This window comes from Pan paniscus, chromosome 2 (assembly GCF_029289425.2).
Source record: "Pan paniscus chromosome 2, NHGRI_mPanPan1-v2.0_pri, whole genome shotgun sequence".
NCBI classification, from domain to species: Eukaryota; Metazoa; Chordata; class Mammalia; order Primates; family Hominidae; genus Pan; species Pan paniscus.
In genome coordinates this window covers 19111047-19133409 of record NC_085926.1, presented here as the reverse complement: position 1 = coordinate 19133409, position 22363 = coordinate 19111047, and the positions used below count along the sequence as shown (strand labels likewise).

Here is a 22363-nt window from a genome sequence, read left to right as displayed (position 1 = left end):
ACATCCTTAAGCCTGTGTAAGGAGGAGTCATGATCAGTTTCACATCGTTCCCCAAATCTCTTCCCTATGTAACTCTCTGATACTGTAAAATGTTCTAAATTCTGTAAGCTTGAGACACTATTACGTCATATATGATATAACACTTTGGGTGCAATGAACATTCAGTTGAAGTAGTAATACATTTTACATAGCTGTGTGCATGTGTGTGGATACATGTGCAAGTGTGTGTATACATTTGTGTGTGTTAAACATAGAGCTTAGGGAACTGTTAAGAAAGGGGTAAAAATAGGACGTGAAAAACAAAACAATAAATTTACTTAGGACAATTTTAGAGACATAGTTAGAATGTTTTTTTCCTCAATATTCATGTGTGTAAAATGTGAATGACGCCATTTCTTTAAATGTGTCACAAAAATTTGATAGCATGAAATATTAACATAAAGTGAAATAAGGGAAGAATGAAGGATATAAGGCTGGAACACAGGGATGTGGATCTCCTCCACAGATCTCAAATGGGAACATACATGATTCCTTCCCAAACTAGTTGGTATTTGTGAAAAATAAATGAGATAATACGTGGTTTCTTTTTTTTGTAACAAAGCATTGAATATAATCTTACTGATAAAATCATGTTGAGTTCCTTGAAAACAAAACAAAAAATGATATACAACTTCTCAGTCATTAGAAGAATATGTATGGGTCCTTGATAGGTTCCAAAAAATTCACTTTAGCTGGAGCTATTCGTTTATTGAGGGACAATTACGTGCTAGGTTATCTTTGTTATAAAACACGATAATATAATGTATCTATTTCAGTTTCCATTTCTGTTGAGGTCTGAAAATACTAGGTGCTAATGCCTCCAGGGTCCAAAGGGAGGTGAGAAATTACACACAGGATTTTCAGATGAGGTCAACAAAAACCAGTTATGCATATTCTTAACAACGCTTCTTTCATTCCAATGTTAGAAAAGAGTGAGACTAGGCTGGGCGCGGTGGCTCACGCCTGTAATCCTGGCACTTTGGGAGGCCAAGGCGGGCGGATCATAAGGTCAGGAGATCAAGACCATCCTGGCTAACACGGTGAAAACCCATCTCTACTAAAAATACAAAAAAATTAGCCAGGCGCCTGTAGTCCCAGGTACTCGGGAGGCTGAAGCCGGAGAATGGCGTGAACCCGGGAGGCGGAGCTTGCAGTGAGCCGAGATCGCGCCACTGCACTCCAGCCTGGGCGAAAGAGCGAGACTCCGTCTCAAAAAAAAAAAGAAAGAAAGAAACAAACAAACAAAAGAGTGAGATTAGGAGATTTGGAGATTTGGGGTGGAGTTTCTAAGAGGCAGGTCGTGAAACTTGGCCCAGATGTCATCCAAGTGGAAGGAAAGCACTGGCTCCATAAAAATGAGTTTGAGCAGGCAATTGAGTCACTGGGTGCTCATTTAATAAAACAGTGACAATTATATAATGTTTAGGTGACAGATTCGATGTTTTCAAATTTCTTTTCAGCCACAGAATTCCTTCCTCAAAGGAAAACTAATGATCCCAGACTTGCTCCTGTTGGCGGAGGGATGGTGAGGAGGAAAGTCAGGAGAGGTATGTGGTAGGCCCCTAAAAGTGCTGAAGGATAGTTTGAAAACCGACCCTGAGATGTCTTCAACACCTTTGGATTTTAATTTTTTTATTGGAGTGATGAAAATGTAGTAGATCCACAGATTTTTCTGAGGAAATTTCATAATGAACTTTCATACTTTAAACACTTTTAATCCTTTAAACACTTCCTGAAAGCTGTTATTCTTTGTCCTTCATATTTGAAAACGATAGTTACACGAATGGGAAGACATTCAAACACTCAGATGGCACAGGCCCTCATTCTAAGGTTTATGGCTGTTCACATTTACCCAAGTCTGTTGGCTCTTTTGGGGTGCATCACCATTTGCTCAGACAAATCATCTTAGCCCTTGAGACCTGCAAGTCCTGAGAGCCCATTCCATACAATTTACAGAGGAAGAAACTGGAGATAAAAATGAATGGGTAGAATATGACTCAGCAATTAAAAAGAAACTATTGCTATAGGCATGTATCAACTTGGATGAATCTCAAGGAAATGATGTTTAGTAGAAAAGTCAACTTCAAAAACTACTTACTATATAATTCCATTTATATGATGTTCTTGAAACGACAGAATTATAGAAGTGGGGAACAGAGGGCCGGGCGCGGTGGCTCACACCTGTAATCCCAGCACTTTGGGAGGCTGAGCCAGCAGATCACCTGAGGCCAGGAGTTAGTGACCAGCCTACTCAACATGGCGAAACCCTGTCTCTACTAAAAATACAAACAAACAAACAAACAAAAAAGTTAGCTGGGCATGGCGGCAGGCACCTGTAATCCCAGCTACTCGGAGGCTGACACAGGAGAATCGCTTGAACCAAGGAGACAGAGGTTGCAGTGAGCCAAGATCGCGCCACTGCACTCCAGCCTGGGTGACAATAGTGAAACTCCATCTTAAAAAAAAAAAAAAGTGGAGAGAGGTGACTATGGCATGAGGGATTCTTGTGATAAAATTGTTCTGTAACTTGACCTTGGCGGTTGCTCCACAAAACTACACATATAATAAAATGGCATAGAACTAAATACAAACACACACACTCACACACAAACACACACAAATGATTCCATGTAAAACTGGTGAAATCTGAAGAAGGTAGGTGAATTGTTTCAATGTTAAATTTCTGGTTGTGATACTGTGTTATAGTTGAATACCCTGGAAGACACTGGATGCAGGGCATCTGTAATTTCTCTATTATTTCTTATAACTGCATGTGAATCTATAGTTATCTATAAAAAATAGAATAGAAAAATACCAGAATCTGTGTACAGTAACTGGATTGCCATTCACTTTTACGATTCTCGTGCCTTAAGTATTTTCATTAATAAAAGGATATTGACTTGTAAAAAGTCCTAAAAAGCAATGCAGGAATACCTTATTTTGAGAGGGAAAGTAGAATCACATTCCTTGGTCTCAAATTTATAAAAAAATATGATTCAATAGATAATCTTCCCTACTGATAAATTTTCAGTTTATAAATTGAAAGACGAATCTTCATTTTATAAAATGATTCACATTTAAATGGGGGAAATCTTACAAATGTTTGGATTTATAAGAAGAAATGTTTTGAATAAACTATGACACATCTACGTTAGCAAAACCAACATTGCTTCAATGCCTATGAGATTTCAATTATTTAAATCTTTTCAATTCCCTCATCAACCCTTTTTGGTAACAATATGATACAACTTAAAACACAGGTCTGACAATTAGGACAACTGGCCCCAGTGTTGTCGGTGTCATTTACCTGCTAATGACTATAAACCAAATAATGTTGAATTTCCTCATCTGTAGAATTGGGATAAAATGTCTTCCATGTCTCTCTCATTTTGCTATGAAGAACAAATAAAGGAGACACTTGTGACAGAGAACATTTGGAAATATTATGCAAACACACCACAATATCTAATAATGCAGGAGGCTGGATATAACCTCAGCTAGTTATTAACAACAGACATTCCAGCACCACAGCTGAGATACTTTAAACAGAGCTGCAATCCTTCTATACTAACCATTAGTGGCCTTGTCACCTTGGGTCAAATAGCTCACATTGATGACTTTGTCACAGAACATTTAAAAATTTATTATTCAGTGGATAAATCTATAAAACTTGCTTTAAGGGTACTAGATATCCCTGCTGCTTTATAGTGCAGCATAGAGTTTAAGATTACATACCATCACCATCCTTGATTTGACTTTCAAAGAACCTACTGATTTTCTTATTGCTGTCCCCAAGCCTACTGTCCATTTTTGGATAGCATTCCAACAATTTAATCAAATTTGGCTCCTTTAACTAGAAAAGTTCTTCACTTTATGAAAGCTTCCAATGAGGCAGGAGAGGTTTTTTTTTTCATATTTTACAAATTCAATCATCCAACACATATTTGAAGTTTGGACTATGTACTACGAACAATGCTGGGGACAAAGCATACACTGATCAACAGGATTGAGTTGACTGCCATCCTTTTCAGCTTATATTCTTGTAAAAGTAGGCTGACTGTGCAAAGCATTATACAAAAGTGTATTTTTTTGCATGTGCAGTTTTTAGTCATATTGAAATATCAGAACTCTTTTTTGATAACATTTTTATGTATCTCACAGGTAGCATCATAAATTTTGTATTCTATGGCATTCATTGTAAACATTAACTGCATGTGTACAAGAGGAAATAAAAAAGCCATTTTAAGATACAAAACCCTCATTTTACAAAAAAAGATGTCTAACCTTTTTTAAAATAACTTTTAATTTTTGAAACGTGTTATTTTTCCCCCAAAGATAACAATAATAAGGCAAATATGATGGATTTTATTATTGACTCCAATTATCCTTTGAAACATAACTTTCAGCTCCCACTCACTGTGGGAGGGCATCATTCCCAAGTCCATGCTTGTCCATGTGACTTACTTTAGCCAAAGGGATATTAACGAACATGACACAAGCAAAGTCTTGAAAATCGTTTGTGTTATTGGGCTGGCTTTGTTCTACTTCTGCTGACAGGATCATGCTCAGCATTTCAGGAGAGACATCTGGAGGAGAAATGCCCTAGTTGAGCTTCCCCAGCCAAGCCCACAGGAGCAGAGCCTGTAGACAATCTACATACACATGAGTGAGTTCAGCCAAGATCCCAGAGCAACCCAGCTAAGCCCAACTTGGATTAGATTACTCCCCACCCAACTCACAAACAAGCGAGTAGATAACTAATATAGAAAACAAGTCTGTAGTTTTTATGCTTTTTAAGAAGACATTATCTGGGAAGCTCAACCTATAAAGTTGCCAACTGGCAATGTTTTATAAACAGTATTTAGTAGGTTACTCAGGAATTTACCTCTCTTGTTAGAATAAAGTACCCAAAAGGCTGTTTTTACCTAAGGAGTAATAACCCACTGGTGTTGGAGAATTGAGAGCTCTGCTGTAAGTCCAAAGCTTGCTAATGACCAAAAAAAATCAACACTAACTTTAATCTAATTTTACTGTTAAAATAATAGGTTTGTATTATTAATTTGACTATGTTCATTGTTAACATTACTTGTTTCTCAAGTAATAGTTTACATTCAATAGTTTGTACCTGCACAAACAATAATACTTCAGAAAAGGCTGCTCATCAGAGCTGAGAAAATTGAATGCAGAGGACGTGTCATTCTATTAGGTTCGTGTGAAAGTAATTGCTGTTTTTGCCATTACTTTTGCACCAACCTAATAGTGCTGTAGTTTTAACTCTACCCTTCTCTCTTCCACCCCAGAAATCATTTTTAACAGCATTTTTGAAGTACAATTCATGTACAATAAACTGCACAGAGTGTACAATTTGATAACTTTAACAGATGTATAAGCCCAAAACCACAAGACAGTGACCATATCCATCACCCCCAAAAGTTTCTTCATGTCTCTTGTAATTCTACCCCTCTTGACCCTGAACCCCACCCCTAAAGAACCACTGATGAGCCAGAAGCATTTTAAAATTCAAGTTAGTGTGACATTGCTTTACAGATAACTCTGAATATATTATAATATTAACAAGCTTTGGACTTACAGCAGAGCTCTCAATTCTCCAACACCAGTGGGTTATTACTCCTTAGGTAAAAACAGCCTTTTGGGTACTTTATTCTAACAAGAGAGGTAAATTCCTGAGTAACCTACTAAATACTGTTTATAAAACATTGCCAGTTGGCGACTTTATATGTTGAGCTTCCCAGATAATGTCTTCTTAAAAAGCATAAAAATAGCTTGTAAGTATCTCACAGTGAAGTCAGGTATGATCATCAAGTTCTTAATCATAAATTTAATGCCTTATACTTTAGATCCAATTTTTGCCTTTTATTAAACAGGGCCTGCTATTGTCAAAACCATGTGTATAGATTCCAGCTTCACTACTTAAAAAATGTATGACTTTTGACAATTTATTAAACCTTTCTAGGCTTCAGTTTCCCAATCCATAAAGTCAGAACAGAAACATCTAACTTGCATTGTTGTTGAGATTAAATTAACTAAGGAAGGTGAAAATATCAAGTACAGCATTAGGTCCAAATTTGCTTATTAAATGTTAATTCTCTTCCCTTTTCCTCTTTTCAAACTAAAAGCACAGTAAATTTGAAGGAAGAGCATGGGTTTTGCAATTAAGAGGAGAATAACAGCCAAGCCTTCTCTTGTTCTAGCTTTGAGACAAAAATACTTAGCCTCTTTAGGGTTCTCTGGCTCCTTGTCTCTCAAGTGAGCACAATAAACATGTCTAGGAGCAATGACAGGTCAAAAGAGACACGTGTCATCTGCATGTCAATGTTTCTAGCATATGAAAATTAAAGAGATATCAGTGTTATATCAGCTGTTGAATATTTAATATTTACTGTTGACCCTTGAACTAGGGGCACCTCCCTCCAGTAGAAAATCTGCATATAACTTTTGACTCTCCCAAAATTTAACTACCAATAGCCTGCTGTTGACTGGAAGTCTTACTGATAACACAGTCAATTAACATGTATTTTGTATGTTATAGGTACTATACACTGTATTCTTACAATAAATTAAGCTAGAGAAAAGAAAATGTTAATAAGAAAGTTATAAAGAAGAGAAAATAGATTTACTATTCATTAAATGCAAGTGGATAATCATAAAGGTCTTCATCCTTATCATCTTCACATTGAGTAGACTGAGGAAGAAGAGGAAGAGGAGGGGTCAGTCTTGTCTCATGGGAGGAGGCAGAGGTGGAAGAAAATCCTTGTATAAGTGGACTCGCGCAATTCAAACCTCTGTTGTTCAAGAGTCAACTGTGTATTAACAATTAAAATTGTGGAATAATTTTTGTCAATTTGATCAATCTACCTCAGAAGATAATATAAAAATTAAATTATTTTAAAAGTCTACTTTTTGGAAATTTGTGCTTGGCAATCTGAGGGACACCCAAAACCCCTGCCTAGTTCAAATGGCTTTGAAAATGATTTTATGAAGTGAGTATAAAATAAGGTATAAATTAGGGACTGCTTTGAGAGTGAAAGTAAGTATTAAATAATAAAATAATATAATTCTTTAAGTATTTGGTTTTAGTTTTGACTAGTTTTATTATATTGATAAACCTATAAAATTTACTTTTTGCAAAAATATTTTAAAAAGTAAAATTATTTCTGTTTTATATATATATAATTTTATATATACACATTACCTGAAAATAAAATAGTACACTAAACACAATAATATTTTATTATATTTTGTCATATTTAAATCATGTATTTAGCCATATCTGTCTCTTATGCCAAGTTGTTGGTGTTACTCTGAAGACTATGTTTTTGCTTTTCCTCTATGTAGTATCATTATTTTTATTTTTTCATAAAATTGCCTGTAATTTTCCTCAAAGGTGCATTTCATAGTTACTAAATTTGAAATTGTTGACATCTTCCATAAACTATTCACAACAGACCATAAAAATTTTAATTGAAAAAATATTATCTATGGTTGCTAAAATAACCTGTAGGCATACAGCAAATTTTGCTATATAGACGATATTTTAAATTCTACTTTTTCCCCAAATTTTGATATGCTACGAATATTCTGAATTATATACTTTTTATATTGGAAAGTGCAAACATTTCAGTCAAAATATTACCTCTTATTTTGCCTCATTCAGGGTAACTACCTTCAAAAACATTTTTTAATATAAAAATTTATCATAATAGGTGTCCGTATGATTCTTTGTAATGTTGTTCCAGATTTAGAGATTGCAAAATCAGTATGGAACATAAATTTATCTAATTAAAAACAAATTCCACCAAAATATTTTCTAAGTTAAAATATCTCAAAGAAAAATTAAATCATTTTAATATTAAGTCTAGTAAATAGTTTGAGCTCTCATTGTTTAATATTTTTCCCTTCCTTATCTAGTAATATATTTCTTTTTTTTTTTTCTTTTTCTTTGAGAAGGAATCTCACTCTGTCGCCCAGGCTGGAGTGCAGTGGCGTGATCTTGGCTCACTGCAACCTCCACCTCCCAGGTTCAAGTGATTCCCACACGTCAGCCACAGACATGCACCACCATGCCCAGATACTTTTTTTTTTTTTTGTATTTTTAGTAGAGATGGGTTTTCACCATGTTTACCAGGCTGGTCTCGAACTCCTGGCCTCAAGTGATCCACCTGCCTCGGTATCCCAAAGTGCTGGGATTGCAGGTGTGGACCACCACGCCTGGCCTTCAGGAGTACATTTCAATGTGCTTCTATCTGCAAGTTTTGTTTTTAAAAAGTTGCTATTTGTTAAAATGTTTAAAAGCTGAAGTTTTTAGTGTTTTGTTTAATTACAAACCTTGGTTAAATATTTTCAAGTGATTTCAAATAAAATGTAAAGAAAACATAAAAGGCTCATTTAGAAAAGACTAATAACTTTGTTGAACACTTAGATTGTTTACAAGTAATAATTCAAAGGCTCAGATATTTCAAAACTCTGACTGACAACAGGCATTAAAAAAAAGAAACCATGTAGTATCATGCCAAATAGTTTTTCTGTATTTAATGTATCTAATCACTTAGTGTAATTACTGTACCTAATTCACCACATATAAAAATATGTGGTAATTTTGACCAATCCAACTTCTATAGTGATTAACACAAAAGTGAATTATGTGTACACTACATCAAGTCCAAGAACATTTATGCTTCATACATTTTATTAATTTAGAAAGCAGTCTTTGCCATGTTACTGTGCTCTACCAAAATTTACAGTTGCTTTGTCACCATAAAATTAATACCTTTATCTTTAATGACCTTTTAAACTGAATTTACAACAACATTTACAGAGAAATATAATTCACCTACAGAACAAACTTTGAAAAGTTTTACTTCAATTCAATTAGATACAAAAGTTCAACCATTATTAAAGTTAACTGGTTTTCCAATGGAAACCCTGATGACATGAATACTTGCCAAGTGCTGTTACTAATAACAACACGTTAATCACTGGTGCTTCATTCTTTTCTACACACAGAAGAAAACTTGGAATCAAAATGAACAAAATTTTCAACAATAAAACAGAACAAACTACTGCTTCCCTCGAAAAAAGGAATAAATTGCAAAATCATTTATCTAATTGAAAGAAGGCAGACAAAGAATGCTACATACAGTAATTCCCCCTTACCTGAGACGGATATGTTCCAATACCACCTGGTGGATGCCTAAAAGCGACGATAGTACCAAACCCAATTGCCCTCAATTGGAACATGTTTCTGTTCATGTATTCTACCCACAAATGTAATGCTTTTTTCATCTTAACTAATCACTTATCATGCATTGTGGCTGTAACTTTTGCAGTTTGAAGTGTGACAGCAAAACTAGCACAATTTTTTTCCCATCACAATTTCACAGATAGGTTTATTCATACTGTGGAGCTTAGCAACCTCAGCATATTTTTTTCCTCTTCTCACTTTTTTACTTAAAGGAAGCACTTTCACTTTTTTACTTGAAGCACTTTCTGACTTCTTTTTGGTGATGCCGAATCACTAGCATCACCACTCTTGTGCTTTAGGGCCATTATTAAGTAAAATAAGGTTTACTTGAATACAAGCACTGTGAAACTGCAACAGTTGATGAGATACCCAAGATGCCTACTATGTGACTAAAGGAGAGGTAGCATGTACAGCATGGATACTCTGAATAAAGAGACAGTTCACATCCTGGGTGGGATGGAGTGGGATAGCGTGAGATATCATCACACTACTCAGGAGGGTGTGCAATTGAAATCTTATGGATTGTTTATTTATGGGATTTTCCATTTAATATTTTTGGGATTCAGCTCACAGAACATAACTGAAATCATGGAAAGCAAAGCTGCTTGTTAAGGGGCCGGGTACTGTATATAATTTCATTAAAATTACATATTAAACAAAGGAAATTTTAGGCATAAAAATAGATTAGTAGCTGCTATGTACTGGAAGTGGGAGGAGGGTACTGACCTTTGGGGCTGAGGATGCTGTTCTAAATCTTGACTGTGGTGGTGGTTACATGATTGCATATATTTTGCAAAATTCAATGAACTCTACACTTAAAAGGAGTGATTTAATATATGTAAATTATATCATAACAAACTCTTACCAAAAAAAAAATGAATAAATGAAATTCATTTGGAAGAGCAGTCCTTTGATCTAAATGAAAAGTCATGCTTCACAAAATATGTCCAAGATACCTTCTGCAGAATGAATCATAATTTTTAAGTACAGTCTTCTTACATCGGTTACTGGTTTTTAAAATACATGCTGATGCTTATTCAGCAGATTTATGCATTCTGATTTTAATGTGGTCAGTGACTATAATGCAGTCAATGTGGGCACCCATGACAAATGTAAATGTCTGCATTTTCTCCCAGTTATCTATGCATCATCAATTTTCTTAGAAATGAGAATTTAATAATTCATTAAACTTATTTTTCATTTTTGTTAGGTCATTGATCCCAAAAAGGTTTATTGTAGGATTTTTTTAATACCAAAGATACTGATAAGTTCTAAATATATTGCATGTATACATACACTATAATTTCCCATATTTCCAACTGACTCTACTAACTTGTGGGCTGGTAACCTCAGGCTCTCACAGACTATGAGACATTACTAGTTGGTGTACAATGTGCATGTTGTTATAGGAAAGGAGATGATATATAGATATAGATACAGATATAGATATAGATACAAATGTTTCATATCTGAAGTGTTTAGATACAAATGTTTTTGTGTCTGAAAAATATGTGATATTGCTGGGCATCTTTCAGATTTAAACACACATTGAAGTAAAAACTATATTCACTACACAAACGTTTGAGACACTATTAGACAAGGCCACAGCCAAAACTATAAGAACTGGAGATCTGCCAACCAATCTTGGCCCTGTTTTCATGCAACAATGAATAACAATGCCTTATTACGATATGAAAAATCGGCACAAATGCTAAACCAGGTGGGACCACCTTATAATCGGCACAAATATGGGTGTGTAGTTTCCTTACCGAAGTCAAATAATATACACGTCCAAGAAAAGAATGTAAATTCCAATATATGTACATCATATCATATATGTGTATATATATACCATACTATATATACACTATATTATATTTGTGTGTATATATATTTTTACATATATATCTCTCTATATATATATTCAGTGTAAAAGTCCTATTAGTGGAGGGAAAATCCAGCAACATAGCAAGTAACTTTTATTGAAGGGATGCAAAGATAGTTCAATATTATAAAATCTGTTGAATTCATTATATTAATTGATTCAATAACACAGAAAGAATAGTCTTGATAGATAATAAAAAGACAATTGATAAAAAGGCTTAATGAAATAGGAATACATTACAAAGTCTTCTAATAAAGCACAAATATATAATAAAATATTTACCTCTCAAACAACAAGCCAGAAAACACTCATTAGAAAAACAATAAAATAATACCCCTTAAAGTTAAGAAGGAGAAGGGTTTTCTTTATGGTCACCGTGTTTTAACATTGGTCTTAAAATGCCAAAGCAATTAAACAAAAGGGAAAAAATAAGAGTTGCAAAAATTAGAAACAAAAGGCAAAATTTTTATTATTTAAGACCAGTATTATTTCTTATCTGAAAACTTCAATAATCCAACACCAGAATTATTACAAAGGATAGGAGAAAGTCAGTAAGCTGGCTGGTTAAAAAAATTAATAACATATAGAAGTTAATTTCCTTCAAATAAACAAACATGATTGAATTAGAAAAAGCAAAACAGTGAAAGAAAACTTTCTATTTTACATAGCAATTGCAAAGATAAAATTACTAGGAATAAAATAAGTACAAAATGTTTTATTGAGAACTCCCTCAAAAGGTGTAAACAATAAAAATACCTAGCAAGTTTTTGAATATGAATGTTCAACATCACAAAAATGTCATATTTCCTGTAGATCAGTCCATTAAAAATACCATCAGGATTTTTTTCAATTAGAAAATCTGATACTTAAAGTCATACAGACTTCCAAATAAGTACAATTAGTCAAATAAAATTCTGAGAACAAAATCATGGAATGAGAATTTTAAGAACATATCACAAATATTCTATAATTAAAATTGTAGTACTAAAATATACAGAAAAAGATCAGTTAATATAATAGGACAGAAAGTCAAGAAATAGAATTACATAGAGGAATATAAAATATGATAAACTAGACATTTCAAACTAACATAAAGAAGATGAATTGTTGAATAACATTGTTAGGAAATTTGTCCAATTCTTAAGTCTATAAACTCTTAGGATAGGAATTTGAAAGTAAAATAATTTTGATCCCTATATTACACTCAGTGGATTAAATTACAGAACTTATTAATGGAGGAGAAAAAAATTGAATACGTAAAACAAAACTATAGTAGAACATATGGGATATGTTTTAAAAATTATACACCTACTATGTACCCACAAAAATGAAAAATTAGAAATAATAATAATAGTAATTTCAAAATAGGGAATGCCTCTCTAAGTATGACACAAAATCTAGATATCATAACAGGGAAATTTATTAATTCATCTATATAAAAATCAAAAGACCAACCAAAACTGGGACAATGTATACAATTCGTGTTACTAATAAAGTGTTCCATTTTTAAAACTACATAAATGGCTCAAAGATGTCAAAAAAGGGAAAAACAACAATTCAGTTAATAAGAGACAATGAATATAAACAAGTAATGCTCAACAAAGCATTGAAATACCTCTTAAACATATTTAAAAATTCTGAACTTCAATTATAGTAAACAAATGGACATTAACAATCACAAGAAACCACTTTTCATCCATTAATTTGAAAACAATTCAAGTGATGACATAAAGAATGCTGAAATGCTATACAAATATTAGCCATTATTAATATCTACCAAATAATTTTATAACTTTTGACTTGCCAGAAGCAATAATACAATATATATGAGTACTGTACAGATAAACAAGAGGCCTAAATTTTTATTAATGATGTATCCTAAAACCTAAAATTACACATTTGTTGAGAGAGAAGGACAGGCTCATTTTCAGATGACTGAGATGTAGCCTAACCAAAACTGTACCAAATTAATACAACACAAAAGCTCCTTCTCATTGCCCCAGGCCCTATACCCTCATTCTTTTCCATAACTCATCAAATCACAGCAAAACATTTATCCAGATGTTAAGGTAAAAACCTTGCCCAATTTTACCTTCTATTTTATTCTCTCCATTGAAGGAATAGCCAGAACACCACAGGTAAGAGCCATCTACTTTTGTCAAACTGGATATTTGGCATTTCAATAAAATCTGAACTTCTTATGTGGATTCTTTTTTCCAGAAAATCAAATAAAACATGGTAAGACTGGTAAGTGCTCTGGTCTCTGTTCCCTTTAGTTCAATAACTGGAATAAAAGATTCATTTGGACTGACAAATACAATAAAGATGTCTGTCCAAAATACTTAATAGAACAAAAGAAAACCTTTAAAAAAAAAAAAAAAGCTTTATAGACTTGAGAGTTGGAGGGCTAACTACCCTTACTTCTTCCTGCAAGTTCATTGTGGAGAAAAGGTAAACTATTTCTGTTAAAAGATGTCAACAGTACCTGACACTGGAAAATATATTCCTCCCAATAAAAGCAGACTCAAAATACATGGAAGAATTTCCTCTATATGACCCTAACAAGGTAAATATCCAAAATGATATCACTATAATAGCTATGAGAATTAGAATATCTTCACAGACAGATTAACCTCACAACAAAAGGAAATCACTAGAGAGTACTACAGTCAGCAAATTCTAAGCAGAAAAATCTCAAAGAAAATGGATTTCCTTTTTAAAAAAAATGGACACTAGATTTTCTTTGATGAGCTAAACTGCTTTGCACAGTGAATGCATTTAGTAGTTCCAGTTATGAATCTTTAATACCTATTTTAAAACATCACTTAAATGACAAGTATTTAAAGCATAATATATCCAAAGGGGAACAAACAGCATATAAACTAGAAATGGCTAAAATCTTTAAAGAAATATCTCATTTGCAAGAGCTAGAAACTAGAAACGATGCCACAAACCGCCCTAGTCTGTTTACACTTGCTATACAAGCACATTTTAGAGGCAGTATGATATAGTAGAAAAATCACAGGCTAATACGATATAGTAGAATTCTGGGCTTGAATTTTGTCATCTTTGACTCAAAAAGTGGGTGCTGCCTTCCACCTTGCTGGGTTATTGGGTTGTGATAGGAACAGAAAAAGCACGAGCACAGTACACAGCATGCATGTAGACATGCCCAAGATGATAGACACTATTATCACTAGAGTTTGTAAAAGAAATTTGTGCTTGAACCACATGAAAATAAGAGGCTGGAAGGCAGTCCAGTATTCTCTCTCAAAACTAAAGGTAATCATGCAATAGTGAATAAAAGAAACACCAGGTACCACTAAAGGGAGATAAATATAATTAATACTCAGCCCTGGCCTTCAAAGAAGTTGAAATTCTTTTACTCAAAGAAATATTTACTGAGCAAAGACCATTTCAACTATAAGTCTAAGCAATGGGAGTAATGACATAGTTAAGGCTTCAAGGAGTTCATGGTTGAGTGTTAAAATATGAAAGCATATAATTATAGCACATATAAAAGCTGATTAGAGGAATGGGCAAGGCCATGTGGAAGTATAGAGGAAATGTCATGTAACTTTACTCGGAGCCTCAGAGAAGGAGTTTGATAGAATGTAATCTTCAGGATGGATCTTGAACAAAAAGCATCTTGCTCTTCAAGTGAAAAGCAGAGTCCCAAAACCATGAAAGAGCAGGGAATTTAGAATGAGCATGTGTGTAGCCTGGGAGACAGTGGTTGGAAAAGATTCTGCAGAATCATCTTGGGGTCAGATGATGCCAAGGACATTGGACATTATCCAAAAGGCAGCAGGGAGCCAACGGATGGCTCTAAGCAGGAGTGTTACATGATTAAGTGGTAATATTGTTTTTAATGGAAATAACTCTGGGAACAATGGAAACTGAACAAGTGGGAGTAGAAGGGACTGATGGTCACAGGGGTCTAGTTAGAGAAAGGCTGCAATTGTAGAGATAAGAAAAAGATGATCAAAATTAAAACAGAAGCAATAAAGAGGGAATTGAGGCGCCAAATTAGGGCATTTCTGCAGTAAAATATTAAAAATTTGATAATTAATTAGATGTGTAAGCAGTCAAGGCCAACTCAGATTTGCAGCTTGAAGAACTGGATGGGTCGTGATGCCAATAATGAGGCTGGAACATGTAAGAAAACAAATAGGTTTCAAAGGCTAGAAAAGATTATTAGTTCATTTGGGGACATGTGGCATTTGAAGAGTTTATGTGACAAAGATGGTTGTATTAACAACTATAAAGGAAAGCAAAACATATCTTCCAGGGAATTTATAATCCAATAACTATATTTGCCTGTTTAAATTACTGAGAAAGCTCTTCAATTGCTCCAGTTGCTAAATATGAACTAGGTCATAGGTGAAGTTGAAGTCTCATCTTTGATGTTTGTATTTTGGATTTTAAACACAGCATTTAGATGAGATCAGCAAATATACACTGCCAGGGCGAAGCATACTATCTTTGCAGCAGTTCCAACACTTTACCTTTTACTGTTGGGATTTCTCCAATCAAGTTCACTGGCACTGAATTCTAGCAAACCCTCAATTCTTTTTCTTGACCAAGGACATAACTCTAGAATAATACAGGGGTAAACCGCCCTGGAGGAGAAGAGTAGTCAGCTGTGTGGTGAGAAATAAATCTATCACTTCCTTAAGAGAAAGTTAACTCCCTGGGAGAAAGAAACATTCCTAAGAAAATGAACACATCAACTTCACTGCATTCTATGGAACCTTTATTTTAAAAAGCATTATTAGAAGAGATAGTAAAAAGAAACATCCCAAGTCTAAAGTTGGCATCTACTGTAGTGTGCTTTAGACTGTAGAACATGGGAAGGTTGAGCATTTTGGAAGTTTTTTAACTAGACATAGATGGCACCATAGTTTTTTACCAAAATATGGATCTATCACTTCCAATGGCTTATTATAACCAAAAACTGTGGGTTTAAAGATCTTTTATGGCTGGTCTAACCTACTTTCCATTGCCCTCTTACTTCTACATTGACCCCTTAACACCCTTTAAAATGCCTCTTATTCTCACTGAAGGCTCTTTCCAGCCTCAATGACAAGTACTGTACAAAATGGCAAATTAAATAGAATATTGTTTTTGCACCTATCATATATGATACAATCATTCCCACCCAAAGTTATTTATTATATGAAGCCCTCTCAGATCATTCCTGCATAGAAACTATTCCTCCCTCACCCAAATGTGCATAGCCCTTTGTCTGCACCTTCCGAATTACACTTACCTTTTTCTAATCTATGTTATAGTAATTTGTGCATGTTACATTGCCCCATTTGAGAAAAAGATAATCCTGATTTATTCCAAATATCCTAGCATGATGGCTTTGTGTATAGTCGGTATTCATTGAATATTATTAGAAAAATGATTGGGCCAGGTGCAGTGGCTCACGCCTGTAATCCCAGCACTTTGGGAGGGCGCGGTGGGTGGATCACGAGGTCAGGAGTTCAAGACCAGCCTGGCCAAGATGGTGAAACCCCGTCTCTACTAAAAATGCAAAAAAATTAGCCAGGCGTAGTGGCGGGCATCTGTAATCCCAGCCACTTGGGAGGCTGAGGCAGAGAATTGCTTGAACCCGGGAGGCGGAGGTTTCAGTGAGCCAAGATCGCACCACTGCACTCCAGCCTGTGCGACAGAGTGAGACTCGTCTCAAAAAAAAGAAAGAAAGAAAGAAAGAAAGAAAGATAGAAAAGAAAAGAAAAAGAAAAAGAAAAATGATTGAGTGAATGAATAAAGTACACATTTCTTTAGAAAGACTGTGCCTCTTCCAGAAGTATGTTGAGTCTAGGATATCTCAGAAACTAGTAACTCAGGATCCTCAATATGCTTCTGTAAAGACTTTTTGTCCTTTGCCAGTCTCATTGTCCAGAAGAGGTCTCATGCCATGACCTTTGAACTGACAGTAACGAAAAATGTTAGAGCCTAGAAAGACTATATCGTGGACACAATTTCAATTTTCAGCATATTGCATGTCCATTTTCTCTATATAATAATGTCAAAATTATCTGATGTTAGCTTTTAAGACTGTGCAATACAACTTTTCTTATTATTTGTATATATCACTAATCAAAAGAAAATCATTTCTGGTAAAGACATAAATCCAATTCCTGTAATTCTAACACTTTCTTCATTGTAGTGAAGTTATCAGAACCCCTGTGATAAGTCCTTTAGAGGGCACAGAATTCATCTACAAAGTCAAGAGTATGATAATGGGTACATTATCCTTCTCCCTATGCTTCTAACATTAAGAGATCTATGTATCCTGATGAAAGCAAAAAGATAAAAAGAAAAAAACCACTGAGAATTTCCTCTGTAGAGGAAGTATTTCAATTTTAACAAATTTCTTTTTTTCTTTTTTTCTTTTTTTTTTTAAGACAGAGTCTCACTCTGTCACCCAGGCTGGAGTGCAGGGGCATGATCTCAGCTCACTGCAGCCTCTGCCTCCTGGGCTCAAGGGAGTCTCCTGCCTCAGCCTCCCAAGTAGCTGGGATTACAGGTGCATGCCGCCACACCCGGCTAATTTTTGTATTTTTAGTAGAAACGGGGTTTCACCATGTCAGCCAGGCTGGTCTCGAACTGCTGGCCTCAAGTGATCTGCCCGCCTTAGCCTCTCAAAGTGCTGGGATTACAGGCGTGAGCCACTGCGCCCAGCATCAATTTTAACAAATTTCTTTGGACCATTTCAAACAGGCTATATAGAAGTGCATAAAATATATGCAAATATTAATGAGTTTCTAAACAACCATTATTTTGAATACTTTGATTGGAATCTTCTTGATGGAGTCCACTGGGCTACAAACTTCCTTTAAAACTTAAATTTTTGTCTTAGTAAACCAAAAGGGAAGAAGTAGTCTGGCCAAATTTTGATATGCCTAGAAAATGTAGGCTAATCCACCATTATGTTTGAAAATGGATACTTCCCTCTGAAAGCTTTGTATCTTTTTTAAAAAGCTGTTTTTCTCAAATGGTATCCTGTGACAAACAATTGTACTAAAAATACTATTTTTTCAAATATAAATACATTGGTATATATTTTTTCAAATATATACCAATATGTTCCCTTATTGTACTTTCCCTTTTTCCAAATTAATATTTACTTAAAGCAAAAGTCTAAACAGAAAAGATTTTCTTAAATTACAGCAAATATGTTTAAAAAAAAAAACTATGGAGAAGTGAACTAGTTGCAGGCCATAACGTTAGGAGTGTGTGTGTGGTGTATGTGTGTATGTGTATGTCTTAGAGTGGTACAAGTGAGTGGTTTTTGCTATGTGTAATAATTCAAAAAACTTAATTGGAATTACTTTTTCTTTTTCCCCCTAAGTGGGGTATACGTATTTAAGATTTCTAAGGTTCTTAGTTTTTCTAAGTCTTATTACACTTCAGTTAAATACAAACCATAAAACATATTTCAAGAGTAAATATATTTAGTGGTAATTTTACATAATATTTTTATTTTTCAATAATGGTCGCAAATTATATTGCATATCAGAAAAAAATAGCCTCAATTAATAATCCACAAGTGTCTTTCAATCCTGACAGAGCTCACTTTTTAAATATTAAAAAGAAATATTATAATATGTAAAATAATAAAGTGTCACTAAGTTATAAAATGTATTATTAACTTCCATTATGTTGCCCTGTGATAATATCTCAACTGATAAATAGTAGGATTATGTTATAGAGTTTTATGTTGTCATATATTTATTTTTCCTGGGAGGATTTTCAGATGATGTCTTACATTGTTTTATTATTCTCCAATAAAATAAATTAATAAGGCTAATAATAATACTGCATGTTGGGTACATTAGCAAGGCAGTTTGCCAGGGTTGTTGTTTGCTCTCTAATTTTTTTTTCATAAAAATTGTCCAAAATAAAATAAGAAACTAGCATGACCGTAAAATATACTTCACAAATAAGGTAAAAATTATACCAACTCAGCATATTACATATTCAGTATAATTAACATTATTCACTTTCCAGCAAAGTTTTTGAGTAGGTGGCAATTTTGTAAATTTAAAATTTGTAAATAGTTTTCTCTTGCAAAAGAAAATAAATGACAGCTATAAAAATCAAGAGAAGTAAGGATTATCATAGGAAAATAGTTTCAGAGATAGTAATTATAAAACTGTATCAACAAGAAACAATGGCATAAGAAGATAAAGTAAATAGCTAGCTGGAAAAATGGTATACCCATTATTCTAGATATACCAAAATTTGTGGCTGAAATTTTGTTTAAGGTATTTTAAGTTTCAGATTATTCAAGTCATCCTGCTATTCAAAAAGAAAAAAAAAAGAAAGGAAAAGAAAATGAGAAAAGAAAACCCTCTTTCATTGAGTGGGGGTTTCTTGGGAGGAGAGGTGTTCACTAAATGTTGTAAACAAAACCTTGCCAAAGTCAACCTTTATGTTACTTATCACCTTCAAATTTGCTTCTGTGACTGTCAGATTTCATGCAAACTGGTTCCCTCCAGGAATCCCCCAGATGCTGTGGAGCACAGACCAAGCATGGTCTCCAAAAGACTTTTTGATTTCTTACTATACTAAATACAGGTATGTCATGATGGTCTTCTTTAAAAGTAAGGATTTAAAGTATCTAACCTATCTTATTAACATTAATGTGTAGCCAACATAGAAAAAGAACTATTCACAAGTACGTCCATCTCTCCCTACATGCCCTCCTGCTTATCATGCATATCACTACAGTCAGAGTCAGAGGCCAAGATATTTCCACGCTGATGATTTAAAGCCCCTCTCATTAGCAATTGATATCTGAATGTATCACTGTAGTAATTCCCAAGGCTGTGCTGGGATGATTCACTACACATTACACTTCATTCAACTTTAAATGGCAATGAGATAAACAATTACCATTTGCCAATTACCTCATTTTCAATAGACAAATTCAGGATCAATGTTTACAGCCTTTTAGTTTTGGATGTTCAACTTCAAAAAAAAAAACATCCACATGAAACTGATCAGTACCTCAGGTAATGAATAGTAAAATAGTAGTACCCGCCATCATGCATGGTAAAACACAGCAGTGGTGATTTTGTGTGGAGCTTCAGTGGTGTGGTAGTGGCAATGGCAGGGACTTGAAGTTTTCCTATAATATTTATCATTATTATCTAAAAAAGACATACGTAATAACATTACACCTCATATATAACATCTAACACATTTAGAATATAAAAGGGAAAAGAATGGCTAGATGTAAAGATTAAAACACTTATGAAGTGACCAAATATCCACACAAACTACCATGATTAAACTAGATGTCAAAAATAAAAACTGAACAAAATTAAAGTGATTCATTTCTTTCTCATGTAAACTTTTCCAACTATCCCTGAAGCATAAGTCCAAGACTTGCTTCCCACCCAAAGATAAGACTGTGTATTTAGACTACTCGAGTGGAAATGAAATTAGTATTGCTCTCCCATATCAGCTCCAAGAAATATACAGAGTAAAAGCAATGACACTTGAACCACTAAGAAGGACTTTAGGATAAATGAGTTTCTCTGAGTCTCAACAGAAAAATGGAAGACAGTGCACAGAAGCAGGATAAGCTAGAAAGAAGATGAGGATATTCGTAGTGAAACCAACTGAGAGTATTTGTTAGGGGTGGTAGTACAGACTCCTAATTACAGGGTTAAAGCCAGCTAGGAAGATCCACAGGGTCAAGTAGAGAGCTTGAGAAGCCTGAGAAGGAGTGGGGACCTGACCGTGGTCCTGAAAGAGAACAACTTGCAGATGATAACGAACCGTCTGCTAGCAACCACACAACATCCTATTTTTTTCCTACTGTAGCTTAAATGAGCTAAATGTCCAATAATATTCGTACTCAAAAAAAAAAAAAACTAAAAACTTTCTCTTATCATCAAATCGTCTTTATTCATGTCCTTCTTCCTGAACAGCCTCTGCTTGAGTGTTAGGCTCATTTCAGGATTAAAAGATACGCTATTCTAGCTCAAAAGCAGGAATCAAGGTTCTGACAAACTCACAACACTTAAAATTCTACAGAAAGCTTACACTTGGCAATCCTGCATTTCTTAAACTCAGATAGAAAATCATACCTATCCGAAATATATCACGGAATGAAGCTCCAAGAAAGAACACTCCAAGCTCTCCTTTTGATCTAGGGAGCCTTGAAACTCTAGAAAGATTAGGGACACCGATATTCCCCTTTTCACCTCAGAAAATTACAACCAATTCCCTAAAGATACACCAAAATGCAGGTCCCACAGTGAATACGGGCGTCGGTCTTTCCTCAGGCTGCGTTTCAGTCCTTAACAAACCCAAGAACTCAAGAGAGCCAACTATTACACCAATACAAAGTGTTAATACTACACCAAACCATAAGGGAACAAATTTCTCCGCACAAAAGATACCTTGGCAAGAACAGAAGAAAATTCACTCCGCTGGTGCAAAAGGCAAGGTGGGAGCAAAAGTAACGTGTACGAGAAAAATCAGTCTCAGAAAATGCCATACCACTCGTTCAAGTGTAAGACTTACGTGTTCCGTCAAAACGGGTGGCGATGGTGTCCAGGAAGGTGTTTTGCGGCGCCAGTAATCCTTTCATAACCGGCATTTTTCCAGCGTGGTGTGAAATTCTCCATCAAAGTTTGTCCAGAAGGATGGTTCGAAAGGAAAGTGCCAAGAAGGGAGAAGGGGAACCTGATGACGGCAGGGAAGGGGGACCCGGCCTGACGGCGGGGCCGAGCAGGGGAAGTGGAAGGATGGAGGGAGAAAGGGAGAGAGTTCCAGCCGCCCCGGCTGTGGCAGGAGGAGCCCCGAGAGCGCTCCCCGAGCCCGCCCCGCACCTCCAGGCTCAGCCCGGCGCAGGCTCCCTCTCCCGCCCCCTCCACCTCCGCCAGCTGCTGAAACCCCCCCACCGTCCCTCCGCGGGCAACAGTGCCCGCCAGGCGCCGCCGCGCGGTGCCTCGCCCCCCACGTCGCCCGCCCGGAAAGAGCCCGCAGTGGCCCGGGGCGCCGCGCCCTGACCGACGTCTCTGGGGTCTGGGAGGGCGGCGCTGAGAGCTGGGAGAGGCGCTGAGCCTCCCGGTCTCCACGGGGCGCCGGGAAAGGAGAGCGAGCGCAACTCCCACCCCCCGGGAGCCAGTGAACAAAGACCCCTT

General features: G+C 35.4%; 1 protein-coding gene across 3 annotated transcripts in view; it reads right to left on the bottom strand.

Moving 5' to 3' along the window:
* Positions 1-22048, bottom strand: part of KCNH8 (potassium voltage-gated channel subfamily H member 8) — a 398058-nt gene extending 376010 nt beyond the window's left edge. Inside the window, exon 1 of one of the 3 annotated variants that reach the window (XM_055109557.2) lies at positions 21741-22048. In XM_055109557.2, the coding sequence (XP_054965532.1) occupies positions 21741-21816 (76 nt within the window). In that variant the 5' untranslated portion in view covers positions 21817-22048. The remainder of the gene's footprint in view (positions 1-21740) is intronic. The other 2 variants (XM_034955949.3, XM_008951643.5) reach the window with 2 other exon arrangements.
* Between the last annotated feature and the right edge of the window lie 315 nt (positions 22049-22363).